The sequence below is a fragment of the Nycticebus coucang genome, chromosome 20, assembly GCF_027406575.1.
Source record: "Nycticebus coucang isolate mNycCou1 chromosome 20, mNycCou1.pri, whole genome shotgun sequence".
Taxonomy (NCBI): domain Eukaryota; kingdom Metazoa; phylum Chordata; class Mammalia; order Primates; family Lorisidae; genus Nycticebus; species Nycticebus coucang.
Window position 1 is genome coordinate 52,019,489 of NC_069799.1, and position 14,060 is coordinate 52,033,548.

Sequence of the window (14,060 nt, forward strand, 5' to 3'; positions counted from 1 at the left end):
AGCAAGAAGGAAGAAGAGACACAACTAGTCTGAGAAGAATCTACCTCAGGCTTCACTAAGGAGCAGGAAAAATACTGAAAAATAACTTTCTTATCTGCAAAATGAGAGGTAAATATTATGTGTAGTCAACACTCTGAAAAACTCATGTTACTATCCATAATGTCTTTCCAACACATAAAAAACTTACTAAATATGCTCACGTAGTTTCTCATGAAAACCAACTTCCGATTTAAAACACTGCCCTAGTTTTCTCAAATCATAAAAATTTAACTACATGATTTGTACAAAGCTAAGGGGAAAAAAACCCCAAAACACTATCCATGGTTGTCAACCTCCACTTCCCTTTGGTTGTCTATAAAATGCTTCAAAATATATACATGGACATAACTTCTAGACACTGTATAATAAAAAGTCAAATAATGCCCATTGGCTTCTCTCATTCTCTATTGTATGTTCACAATTTATTTTTGTTTCCTATAGGCAAAACTGTTTCCATCTATTGCCCTTAAAGGTATAATTTATCTCTTTGTATCTCTGTTTAAGGTTTATATTTCTTTTTTTTTTTTGTAGAGACAGAGTCTCACTGTACTGCCCTCGGGTAGAGTGCCATAACGTCACACGGCTCACAGCAACCTCTAACTCTTGGGCTTACGCGATTCTCTTGCCTCAGCCTCCCGAGCAGCTGGGACTACAGGCGCCCGCCACAACGCCTGGCTATTTTTTGGTTGCAGTTTGGCCGGGGCTGGGTTTGAACCCGCCACCCTCGGCATATGGGGCTGGCGCCCTACTCACTGAGCCACAGGCGCCTCCTCTAAGGTTTATATGTCTTAAACCACCTGCATAAGTATTCTCCCATTAATCTCAATATATTCCACTTTTAAGAAGTCATTAACAAATCAGGTTATTTAGACGTAAATCCTCTATTTTCACTGATTTGGATGTGAATGATGACTTTTATTGCTTACTAGGTAACAATTCGTTTCCTTCTGAGAAATCTATGCAGTAATCTCTTCTGGGAGCTCTTGAGTTCCAGGCTCCTACCTACTGTGAAATACTGAAATTACAGCAGGATTCCATGTGGGAGTTAGATTATAGCAAGAAATTGGAATGGGATCCCTCAGACAGATCCTATTTATGAACTATAATAATTTTGTCCAGACTCAACAAAGGAAGGGACAGAACTGCTATATCAGGGCTCATGCCTCAGAGCGTATCTGTTCAGTGGCCCTCAAGGCTCATTTGCATCACTCTTTGAAAAACTCATATTATAATCTATAAAATATGTCCTGCTAACATATGAAAAACTTACTAAATATGCTCATGTAGTTTCCCAAAATAACCAGCACAATGCCTTAGTTTTCTTAATCAACATGTACTAGATAATAGTGTCAAGGTGAACCTATTTGGAAAACGGAAATCTAGATTTAAAGAAAGAATTGTATCCATTGAAATTGAGAAAAAAATAAAGAATTGTGATATATTAATTCTGAATCATTCTAAGCATGACAATAGTTTCTTTTCTCAACTTACTTTTATACCGTTTTATTTCTATTTTGTCTCTAATAATGTCAGCATTTTAAGAACCAAATTAAACATAACCATAAGAGAGACACTTTGTTTCTTCTTTGAAGTTCTTTTTTTCAATACTCTTTTAGGAAGTATTTAGAGAAACTGTATAGTATTGTAGTCAGATTTATACTCAAATTCCAATTCTATTGACTTCAGGTTTCCTTTCTCCATTTAACTGGGAAAATAATAGCTATCCAAAGGTAGCTGCAATCAAAAGATCTCTGAAGCACACAGCAATTACTCAATACACAATAGCTATTATTTTAGATACACACACACACACACTGAAAACTCATCTTCATATCCAATCTCTGAAGGAACGACTCTAAATTACCCTGTAATTATCCCCTTCTGCAGTTGAGAAAGTTAAGGTTTAGAAAGTTTAAAAGTCATACCTAACATCACACAGCAACTAAACAGTAGTACTTAAAATTCAAATTCAGATCCTGTCTAATGCCACTGTTCCTAACCACTTGGCTAATATTGATTACTATCAAAGCTGATCATTTTCACATACAAAGTCAAACAATTAAGTTTGTGAATTCATCCTAGAAGAAGTGCTACATTCCTCATTGCTGCGTATTTCTACAATCACCTTTGAGTTTCTCCCCTTATGGAACTATACACCAATGCCAATGCCTAGTCTACCCTTCAAAGCAATTTTGGAATTCTATTTCTAGAGTGTCCAGCAGAGCTGTTATCATACCAGGTCTGAAAATTAAGTTAGCAAACTCATCCTAGGGAAAAAAAGCTACATACCTCATTGCTGAATATCAATACATTCACCTTCAACGTTTCCCCCTCCTTGACTGTAGTGATAATTCAGCACTGAGGTTTGTGGCCTTCTTTCTAGGATGACTTCGCCAGCTTAATTGTGTTTTAAAACTGTTATTTTCCTTTTATATTATTTGTTCATAAGCAACTTCTGTAAAGTGGTGGGGGCAATTCTGTTCCCTATATGTTTTTTCCCAATTGGTGAGTCAGCACAGCCTTCTCACAGTGGGTCCAGGTCCTTATTGATGGCTTCTCTGATCTGTCAGTTTATAGGAGGTGTTCCTTCTTCTCTTTCTCCTCCTTCCTACCTGGTAAGAGCAGAATACCAATTTTTTCTAGAAAGTTTTGTCCATATCTTTTCAACATCATTCATTTATGATATGACTCTTGGATGGTGTGGAACAAACTATCATGAGTAAGAATGAAGACACAATGACCCCTCGAGGTATGAAACACAAAAAGAACCTTTTTAATTGAATCCATTTACCAAGGCCTTTGGAAATCAATTCCACTCTTCCACCCCCTGCCAACCCTCTTTCCTTTTCTCTCCCTCTTCTAACTTCTCTTCTGCTAAAATAAAGACTAAAATGTATAGGGTTTTTTTGTGTGTCTGAATATGTGATCTCAACAACTTGGCCATTATTCAAATATATCTCTCATAACGTACAGAAACTTCATTAAAACTCATCTATAGTTTACTAAACAAAACTGGATTTACCTAATAAATCTAAACTTTATTTCAGTTTTATAAATTATTCTATAATATGCTCTATTACCTGCATTATGTCTTGCTATATATCCAAGTGCCCAGACTGCAGCCTCTTTGACTCCTGGGTCAAAATCTTCCAAGCATATCACCAGTGTATCCAGCGCTCCACAATCAACTATTGCCTGAGCTAGCTGAGGAGAATGTTTACCAACTGCTCGTAACACAAAGGCAGCTGCTTTCTTATAAAAACGCTGTAAGGGTAAAATAGACAAAAGTCAAAATGAGTCGATGATCAAAATCTAAAATAGACCAAGACCAACATAAAAATGACATTATTGTACATAAAGCTCAAAATCTTTTGAATACAAAAGATGAAAAACATCTTGCAAAATCACTTTGATTATTTGATGTTCCCTCATCACTTTTGTTCTGTTAATTAAACTGAAAACCAGGTAAATTTTAAATTACATTGCAAATGTTTTACTCTGAATGTATTCAGAAATTTATAAAATAAAATATAAATATACTTTCTTGGGCGGCGCCTGTGGCTCAGCGGGTAGGGCGCCGGTCCCATATGCTGGAGGTGGCGGGTTCAAACCCAGCCCCGGCCAAATTAAAAAAAAATAAAAAAAAATAAATAAATATATATATATATATATATATATATATAAATATACTTTCCACAAACCCATAAAATAATGAGATTTTATGTATTTGCATTACACTGAAAGGTACTGTTTGATCCATGGGAGATCACAGATTGTTAGCATATGCAACTAAGCTCTCTGTCAATAGACTAATTCATTTCCTTTGCTTGCCCTCTACCTCTAAACATGGTAGATCAGTAGATCTTTCATGACTTCAACTAATCTTTCTGGTGTTTCGAGTTATCTTGATATAACAGTCATCAAATAAACATAAAAGTAAAATATTTATGATATAGTTTTAAACTTTTCCTGGCAAATAAATCAGCTAAACAATGGGATATAGGTTATCTTCCTCCTTTAAAAATGTTTTTTTTAAAAGATTAAAGCAAATTACTTATCATTTGTGAACTGTAAAAACTGTTTCATATTCATATTTCCTATGTATAAATTTTATCTGATTAAAGAATGAGAAAATGAAACAAACATAAGACTAACATGTTTCTCTTCGTATTACTAAAAAAAATTAAATGTATAGGAAATATTTGACTATAACACTCAGTGTTTTATGGTTAGCATAATGACACAGTGGTGGTTTACTAACTCTTCCTGATTACTAATAAATCCAATTAATTCCCTATTTTACATTTTGAGTTTCATACAGTTTCTACTAAAAAGTGTCTAGGTGACTACTTCACCTATTCAAATCATTCTATTTACTTAAGCCACAATATTGATACAACAAATTATAGGGGAGGGAGAAAACATCAAATATATTTTTAACAGTCTATCTAAAAAATTGATTTTGTTGCTAATCTAAGAAATAGACTATGTTAGTACTGATGGTTTGAACTGATATATTTTCTTTAGTTTCTTAAATCATATAGGTAAACACATTTCTACTAACTTAACAAAAATTATGGTAGAGTTTTAAGTAGCTTTCCATAGATTATATTCTCATAATTGTGGAAAAATAATAGTGAACTTGTTTTTCATTACCTTAAGGTAATTTTACCTTTTATACAGAATTGTCAAATTTACAGACAGCATTCAGGTATCAATAATCACTACTAGTTACCATACCTATAATTCACACTTACAGATCTCATTCTCTCTTTTTCCTAATTTTCACTTCTCCAAATTCCTAACACACTTCTCTCCTGTTCCTCACTTAAAAAAAAAAAAAAAGTAAAGGCAAAACCACAGGACTTTGTATCTCATAAAGAGGAGATTACATCTCCATGAGAAATACCTCAAAGGTAGATAGGTGATGGGACCAGAAGCTCAAGCAAAATGATCCTTACTTATCTGCCCTAGAGTCTTCTTGTCTCATTAAAGTTAGTGGATATTCATTCATCCTTTGAAACTTCTATAGACCTAAACCCTGCTTTCAAAGGAAGGAGTAGAGGGTGTAAGAGGAAGAAAATCTAACAGTATTTGATGACAGAAGGAACATATGAACAATAAAATTCCTGAGACTCCTTGTAGGGGTATATCAGGTATTAGTAAATAACATTCCAATATATAAAAATAGGTAAATTTCTTCACAATTAGGATTTATTTTATTTTATTATAAATTTATTATAATAAAATAAAATAAATCGCTCAGACTACACAGCGCCCGCCCAGCTATTTTTTTAGCAACAAGGTCTCGCTCTGGCTCAGGCTGGTCTCAAACCTGTGAGCTCAGGCAATCCACCCACTTCGGCCTACCTAGTGTTAGGATTATTCATTTCTGGTAAAACACACACAGTATGAAATTTACCATTTTAAATTGTGCAATTCTGTAGCATTTAGTGCATTCATGATGTTGTACAACCATCACCACTGTCTAGTTTCAGAATATTTTCAGCACCCCAACAAGAAATCCCTTACAAGTTAAGCAGCCACTTCCCATTCCCTTCTTTCTCCAGGCCATGGCAATCACTCATCTGCTTTTGTCTCTATGGATCTGCATATTCTAGATGTTGCATATAAATGGAATCCTACAATGTGTGGCTTTTTTTATCTTGTTTCTTTCACTTAGCATCAGATTTTTAAGGTTCACGTTGTCCTTGAATGAACCCTAATTCATTCATTCCTTTTTTCCTTTATTCCAATTTTATTTCTGAGACAGAGCCTCACTCTGTCACCAGACTAGAGTGCTATGGCATCAACCTAGTTCCCCGCAACCTCAGAGTCCTGGGTTCAAGGGATCCTCCTGCCTCAGCCTCCCAAGTAGCTGGGACTACAGGTGCCTCCCACAATACTTGGCTACTTTTTTCTATTTTTTAGAGAACAGGTCTCACTCTTTCTCACACTGGTCTCAAACTCCTGAGTTCAAGGGATCTGCCTACCTCAGCCTCCCAGAGTGAGCTACCACATCCAGCCTTTTTTTTTTTTTTTGAGACAGAGCCTCACTTTGTCACCCTCAGAGAGTGCTGTGGCATCACAGCTCAGCAACCTTCAACTCTTGGGCTTAAGTGATTCTCTTGCTTCAGCCTCCCAAGTAGCTGGGACTACACAGCGCCTGCCCAGCTATTTTTTTAGCGACAAGGTCTCGCTCTGGCTCAGGCTGGTCTCGAACCTGTGAGCTCAGACAATCCACCCACCTTGGCCTACCTAGTGGTAGGATTACAGGTGTGAGCCACCACACCTGACACATGTCCAGCCTTAATTCCTTTTAAGGACTGAAGTGTAATCCATTGTACGTGCAACATTTTGTTTACACATTCATCTGTGTATGGACTCGGACTGTGTTCACATTTTGGCTATCAGGAAGAATGCTGCTGTGAATATTTGTGTACAGGTTTTGTTTGAGCATCTGTTTTCAATTCTTTAGGATATATAACTAGGAATAGAATTGCTCAATCATATAGTAACACTTGTTAACTTATCATGGAATTGTGGACCTGCCAAACTAGCAGCTGTGCTATTTTATATTTCTACCAGCAGTGTATGAGGGTTCCAGTTTCTCCATATCATCACCAATACATATTGTCTTCCTTTTTTTTTAAACAATAGAATACCTCATTATAGTTTTGATTTGTATTTCCAAATGATTAATGCTCTTGAGTACCTTTTCATATGCCTATTGTCTACTTGTAGATATTCTTTGTAGAAATATCTATTCAAGTCCTTTGCCCATTTTTCAATTGGGTTGTTTGTCATTTTGTTACCCAAACAAGAATTTAATCTTAAAGACATGTCAAGAAAGAGCTATCCCTAAGTTATGATAAACTAATAGGATGGAACGAATAGTCCAAGATTCTACCCACAGCTGGTCCTTGACTATTGGGGAAACTGAACAGGCAGTCCTGTATGGAGATAGAGAATGGCATACATAAAAGGAGTTTTAGACGCTTAAAAGAGGTGGTATGCCTGTATAAGTGGTAAAAATGCTTTATTAAATATACACTACATACATTCTGTCCTTCCTTTTGATTGCTTCTCTACCCCTTGCTTTCAGGCTGCCTCTTGGTGTTTCCATTAAGGAGACTTCATGTGCCGGAAGGATTGCTGTAAGTAGCTATTTGCCCAGGGCCCTACATACCTCCCTAAGACAGATCCAATAGTTCTGTTTAAAAATCCCATATACAGAACACTGCTTTATGAATAATTCCCTTAAAAAATTATTTTCTCCTTGCATTTACAATAATGGCCAAATGCCAAATATCAGTCCCAAAGCAAAATATCCTAGAGATATTATTATGGGCAGTTCAGAGAATTAAAGGTTGTACATGTATTAACACCCTAGAAATTCTAATGCCTACAAACTTGTAACTATACCCAAACTATAAAATTTTTAAAAATTTAAAACAAAAACATATAACTTATTCTTTTTAAATTCTTACATTCTGTTCTGCCAATGAATAAACAAGCTGTGGAAGAATATCACCCTTCACAACTGCTTCTGCTAGGTCATCATTATAATTGGCCAGTCTCCCAAGAGCCAAAGCAGCAGTCTGTTGAATTGTTGGAACCACATCCAGAAGAAGAGGCCGCAGCAAAGACATAACACCTGAGTTAAAGTTTGAAAGAACACAAATCAGCAAAATTTAAATTAAAAAGCAAATATACAATTTAGCACATACACAGACAAAAAAAATTAAGGGAAAAAAATCAGCAAAAAAAAAAAAACCTAAGTGCAGCAGCTCATGTCTTTAATCCTACCACTTTTGGAGTCTGAGGCATGAGGCTTGCATGAAGCCAGGCGTTTGATACCAGCCTGGGCAATACTGCAAGACCCTATCTCTACAAAAAGTAAAAAAAAAATTAGTTGGGCATAATGGCAGTGCCTATAGTCCCAGCTTCTTGGAAGGCTGAGGTAAGACAATTGCTTGAGCCTAGGAGTTTGAAGTTACAGTAAGCTATGATGTCGCCACTGTACTCTAGCCTGGATAACAGAGCAAGACCTTGTATCAAATAACAACAACAATAAATCATGGTGTATGGCACACGTCCTGGGGCAGGACACAATTATAAGAGAGACTTTATCTAACAAATGCAATCAGTGTAACCTAATTCTTTGTACCCTCAATGAATCCCAAATTAAAAAAAACTAAAAAAACAAAAACAAAAAAACACAAACTATCCACTAAGAGCTAATGGGATATTTAGAAGTACCTAAACTATAGCCGAGTGTTGTGGCGGGTGCCTGTAGTCCCAGCTACTTGGGAGGCTGAGGCAAGAGAATCGCTTAAGCCCTAGAGTTTGAGGTTGCTGTGAACTGTGACACCACAGTATTCTATGGAGGGCGACAGAGTGAGACTGTGTCTCAAAAAAAAAAAAAGGAAGTACCTAAACTGTCGAAGACATAGAATAATACAAGCTCTAATTATTAAAAAAAAAAAAAAAGCAGTATAGCATGGGTTTGAATTTAGTTAAGACTTTAAGTCCTGGCTCCACGCCTGTAGCTCAAATGGCTAAGGCACCAGGCATATACACCATAGCTGGTGGGTTTGAATCCAGCCCGGGCCTGCCAAACAACAAGACAACTACAACCAAAAAATAGCTGGACATTGAGGCGGGCGCCTGTAGTCCCAGCTATTTGGGGGGCTGAGGCAATAGAATTGCTTAAGCCCAGGAGTTGGAGATTGCTGTGAGCTGTGATGCCATGGCACTGTACCCAGGGCAACAGCCTGAGGCTCTGTCTCAAAAAAAAGAGTTTAAGTCCCTAATTCAACAAGTATTAGCTATATGACCTGATAGGGCTGTCACGAGGGATGCAGAGAAAGGCTATACAGTATACAATATAATTCCTAGCACATGGTAGACAAAGGAAAAACAAGATCTTGGTTTTGCCTCAGGCTTTGCAAATCCCATCTTTCAAGGCTCATTGCAGGGCCTCACATTTATGAAAGGCTGCATGAGTATTATCTCGAAATAAATTCCTTGAGATAAGGAAGTAAAAGGCATTACTAGCTCTCATACTATTCACCCTCAGGTTGAATACATAGTAGGTATATCATCTTCATCATCACTATAACAGCAATAATCACAAAATAACTTATATATATCAGGCACTTAGTATATGCAAACATTGTTCTAAGGACTTTTTTGCCGTATTAATTCACTTAACTTATAAAACTATGAAACAGGGCTTATTATTATGTCTATTTTTCAGATGAGGGAATTGAGGCTGAGAAAAGTTAATTGTCACACAACTAGTGAATGGTACAGCAAGGTTAGAATTCAGAGTTCTTTATCGATAATTGTTAAAGAAATAATACATATTGAAAATTGAAGAGATGGGGAAAGAAGGACCAATAACAACTGCATTTGGGTCATTTTACTAGATATTTTAATTCTTCATATTAACTTTGCCTTAATATAAAATCTTTAAAAGAGTCAACCACTATTTCTGCTTTAATGATGCATTTTTTTTTTTTTTTTTGTAGAGACGCATTTTTAATCTAAGGTTACAAGAAAGGTAATGACAGAATTCAAACTAAAACAAAGCACCCTAAGGCTGGGTGTGATGGCTCATGCCGTAATCCTAGTACTCTGGGAGGCTGAGACAGGTGGATTGCCTGAGCTCACCAGTTCAAGACCAGCCTGAGCAAGAGTGACACCCTGTCTCTAAAAAGAATAGCCAGATGTTGTGGCAGGCACCTACAGTCCCAGCTACTCGGGAGGATGAGGCTAGAGAATCACTTGAGCTCAAGAGTTGGAGGTTGCTGTGAGCTATGACACCATGGCACTCTCCCCATACCCTGCCTATAAAAAAAATAAAGTAAGACTGTGTCCCCAAAAAAAACCCCAAAACAAGCAAACAAAACAAAAAAAAAACCCAAAGTACACCTTAACTGTCTGAACTTAATTTACACCAGGCTATTCAATTTGATGTCATTACACCTTTTCTTCAAAAACATATTCCTGCCTCGGCGCCTATAGCTCAAGCAGCTAAGGCGCCAGCCACATACACCAGAGGTGGTGGGTTCGAATCCAGCCCGGGTCTGCCAAACAATGACAACTACAACCAAAAAATAGCCAGGCATTGTGGTGGGCACCTGTGGTCCCAGCTACTTGGGAAACTAAGGCAAGAGAATCACTTAAGCTCAGGAGTTGGAAATTGCTGTGAGCTGTGACGCCATGGCACGCTACCCAAGGTGAGAACTTAAGGCTCTGTCTCAAAAAATAAAATAAATACATATTCCAGTGATACATAAAAGCAAATATTACCAATATTCTCTTACAGTGTTATATCCAGAAATATTTGAAATAGAATAAAAAGAAGCCATTTAGGCTTGATGCCCGTAGCTCAGTGGTTATGGTGCCAGCCACATACACTGGGGCCGGCAGGTTCGAACCCAGCTGTGCCTGCTAAACAACAATGACTACTACACCAAAAAAATAGCCGGGTGTTGTGGCCAGCACCAGCTACTTGGGAGGCTGAGGCAAGAGAATCACTTAAGCCCAAGAGTTGAGTTTGCTGTGAGCTGTGACGCCACAGCACTCTACCCAGGACGACAGCTTGAGGTTCTGTCTCAAAAAATAAAAATAAAAAATAAATAAATAACACTTAGACACCCGATCTCAGACAAAAGGCCTAGATCTGATTACAATGATACTTAGGATTAGACCAAAATAAGAGACAGAATCCTACCAATAACATAAGCAGAGAACAATGATGCTTGTCACAGACATTTAATGATGTGACCTGTGACTACCAAGTTTCTAGTTTCACTCAGTCATCGTTTTTATGCTCAAGTTGGCTAGGTTAGATCATCTTCTATCAGGCCACAGTTCCAAGTGTGAGTCTCACACAGGCTGGCTGATTGGCTCTGCAGGCAAGAGGGCTCCTGCTCATGTTTGGGTTATAGCTTGGGTCATAGTTCATGTTAAACAAATCAGTAGTGATGGGTATTGCGTATATGATTATCTACACTTTTTGATAGGCATAATTTCTGAAATACCTCAAAACAAAAAGTTTAAAGTACAGAATAAATATTAGAATAACTACAAATGTCAACACAGGTTATTTTAGGAAAGTTGGATTTAAAACAACTATATCTCTTCTTTGTAGTTTACTTTATTCCTTGATTTTTTTTGTTGTCATCAATTTTTTTTTTTTTTTTTTTTTGTAGAGACAGAGTCTCACTGCACCACCCTCAGGTAGAGTGCCATGGCGTCACACAGCTCACAGCAACCTCTAACTCTTGGGCTTACGCTATTCTTCTGCCTCAGCCTCCCGAGCAGCTGGGACTACAGGCGCCCGCCACAACACCCGGCTATTTTTGTTGTTGTTGCAGTTTGGCCGGGGCTGGGCTTGAACCCGCCACCATCGGCATATGGGGCCGGCGCCCTACTCACTGAGCCACAGGCGCCGCCCATCAATTTTTTTTTTACTGTGGTAAAATATAAACATAAAAATTACCATTTTAATCATTTTTAAGTGTACATTCAGTGGCTTTAAGCAAATTCACAATGTTGTGCAACTATTACCACTAAGAACTGCCAAATCTTCCACAGCAGTCGCAAAATTTCACATTCCCACCAGCAAAGTACAAGAGTTCCAATTTTTTACATCTTCACCGTTTGTTATTTTCTGTTTTTTAAAAATAATAATCATCCTAATGGATGTAACGTGGTATCTCACTGAGGTTTTGATTTGCATTTCCCTAGCTCTAATGCTGTTTAGTGTCTTTTTCTTTCTTTTTTTTTTTTTTTGTAGAGACAGAGTTTCACTTTATTGCCCTCGGTAGAGTGCCGTGGCGTCACACAGCTCACAGCAACATCCAACTCCTGGGCTTAGGCGATTCTCCTGCCTCAGCCTTCCGAGTAGCTGGGACTACAGGCACCCACCACAACACCCGGCTATTTTTTTGTTGCAGCTTGGCTGGGGCTGGGTTTGAACCCGCCACCCTCGGCATATGGGGCCGGCGCCCTGCTCACTGAGCCACAGGCGCTGCCCTGTTTAGTGTCTTTTTCTTGTGCTTATTGGCCACATGTATACCTTCTGAGAAATGTATATTCAAGTCTTGCCCATTTTTGAATTGGGTTGTTTTTGTTGTCATTATTGTGGAGTATAAATCAAGTTGTTATAATGAATGTATACTATTTTAATTAAAATAAGTCAATACTCTAAAAAAGAAAAGTTAAATTTGTTAACATATATTTAAAGTTTCATAATAAATGCATTAATAAAGCAAAAAAAAAATACGAAGTATGCTCAAAGAGCTATGATTGTGCCATGGCACTCCAGCCTGGGCAACAAAGTGATACCCTACCTACAAAAAAATAAAATAAAATAAAGTATGCTTAGAATAGCTTTAAAAGAATCATAGTCATGTTTCATGTTATTTTTTTCCTGATGATTTTGCTATTTCCCCTTCTTTGTCCGCTAGATGTATTTATGCAAAGGCAGTTGTTTATTGCCTTTAGAAATATAATTGGGAAAACAATCCATACTGAGTTTTCATACTGAATTATATTTTAAATTCAATCCAAAGAACTTTAAACTTTTATGTTAATAATTTGAAGATTAAATTAACTTATCTGGAGTTATAATGTTTAATTATAACTGTTTATGATTAGTAATAGTATTTAGCTAACCTACCACAAATCTCCCCATTTTGGAAAATTTTAGTCTGCAATCTAGAAGTAAAATATTTTAGCACCACCTCAAAAGGTATCTAACTACTCTATATACTCAAAAGAATTCTCTTCTTTACATATTTTGTCCATTTTGCTCATGAAATATAAGGACAATAAAATGACTCACAATTCTTTTCCTTCTATTCCTATATCCGATATCAAAGTCAGGCTTGTATATTGATGCTTCTGCTCTATCATGATTTTTCCATATTCCTTAGTTCAGACAAGAGCTCAATGAGAATTTTGAAAAATTTCAAAATCTCCAAACTTAGAAAAGTAAAGCTAAAGTGTCAGTTTATCTTCGTTTGAATAAACTTATTCAGTAAATGACACTGAAGAGGTCATTTTTATTGGAGAAGAAAATAAATCCTCAAAAATATTGCCCCAAATGTTTAGTCCTTGAATTGTCTCTTAGTGCTACATAATTATCAGTTCCCAAGTACTTTTCTTCTCTACAGGGACATGTTTTTATCTCTTATATAGATTAACATGAAGACCTTGTTATTCTAATTATAGATTTGTCCTAAAAATACAGATAAAGGTGCAAGAGGAACTGCATAAAAATAATAACTCAATGAAAAAAGGTAGGAAAGTAGGTAGGAATGGAAGCAGCACATATAAACATATAAACAGAAATTTTCCTTACCTTCCTGTCCAGTAAGCATCCAAAGATCCAAGGATAATGAAACTATGAAAATTTAGCGTCCATAAATTACAGCAGTCTGAGTAGTTGCTACACAGCTGGCAAATAAGGCCTCCAGTAAAGTCTTCAAGACATCATTGGGGTTTCCACAGAAGGACCCAACATGTACTATCTAATATCTAATATTAAAAATAATTCATGTATTATATTCTAATATCTAAAAAAGATTAACTGGGACAAAATAAACACCATCAAGTGCTTGATCAATAAAAGTGCTAAAGAAATTCAGTTCCCTAACATGATTATATTTTTCATCAACATTATTATTACTTAATAACTCATTAATTAACTAATACCTTCCAGAGTGGCGCCTGTGGCTCAAAGGAGTAGGGCGCCGGCCCCATATGCCGGAGGTGGCAGGTTCAAACCCAGCCCTGGCTAAAAACTGCAAAAAACCCCAACAACAACAAAAAACTAATACCTTCCATTTAATGAAGAAATATTGGTTCCATAACCCCATAGATTGAACCTCTTTTACTATACATTTTAGAATTACTATGGAATGAGTAATTAATTCAAGAAATATTACAATTACACAAAGTGTTGAAAAATAGCTGTCCTTGATCTCAAAAAACTTATAAAG

The 14,060-nt window shown here is 36.7% G+C and overlaps 1 protein-coding gene across 3 annotated transcripts in view; it reads right to left on the reverse strand.

Annotated features, from left to right (window-relative positions):
• The window catches only part of SPAG6 (sperm associated antigen 6), a 66,162-nt gene that overhangs the window by 41,299 nt on the left and 10,803 nt on the right, over positions 1-14,060 (reverse strand). For 2 of the 3 annotated variants that reach the window (XM_053572326.1, XM_053572327.1), the window contains exons 3-4: positions 7,530-7,696; positions 3,120-3,303 (exon numbers count right to left, since the gene is read on the reverse strand). In XM_053572326.1, the coding sequence (XP_053428301.1) occupies positions 3,120-3,303; positions 7,530-7,696 (351 nt within the window). The remainder of the gene's footprint in view (positions 1-3,119; positions 3,304-7,529; positions 7,697-14,060) is intronic. The other variant, XM_053572328.1, reaches the window with a different exon arrangement.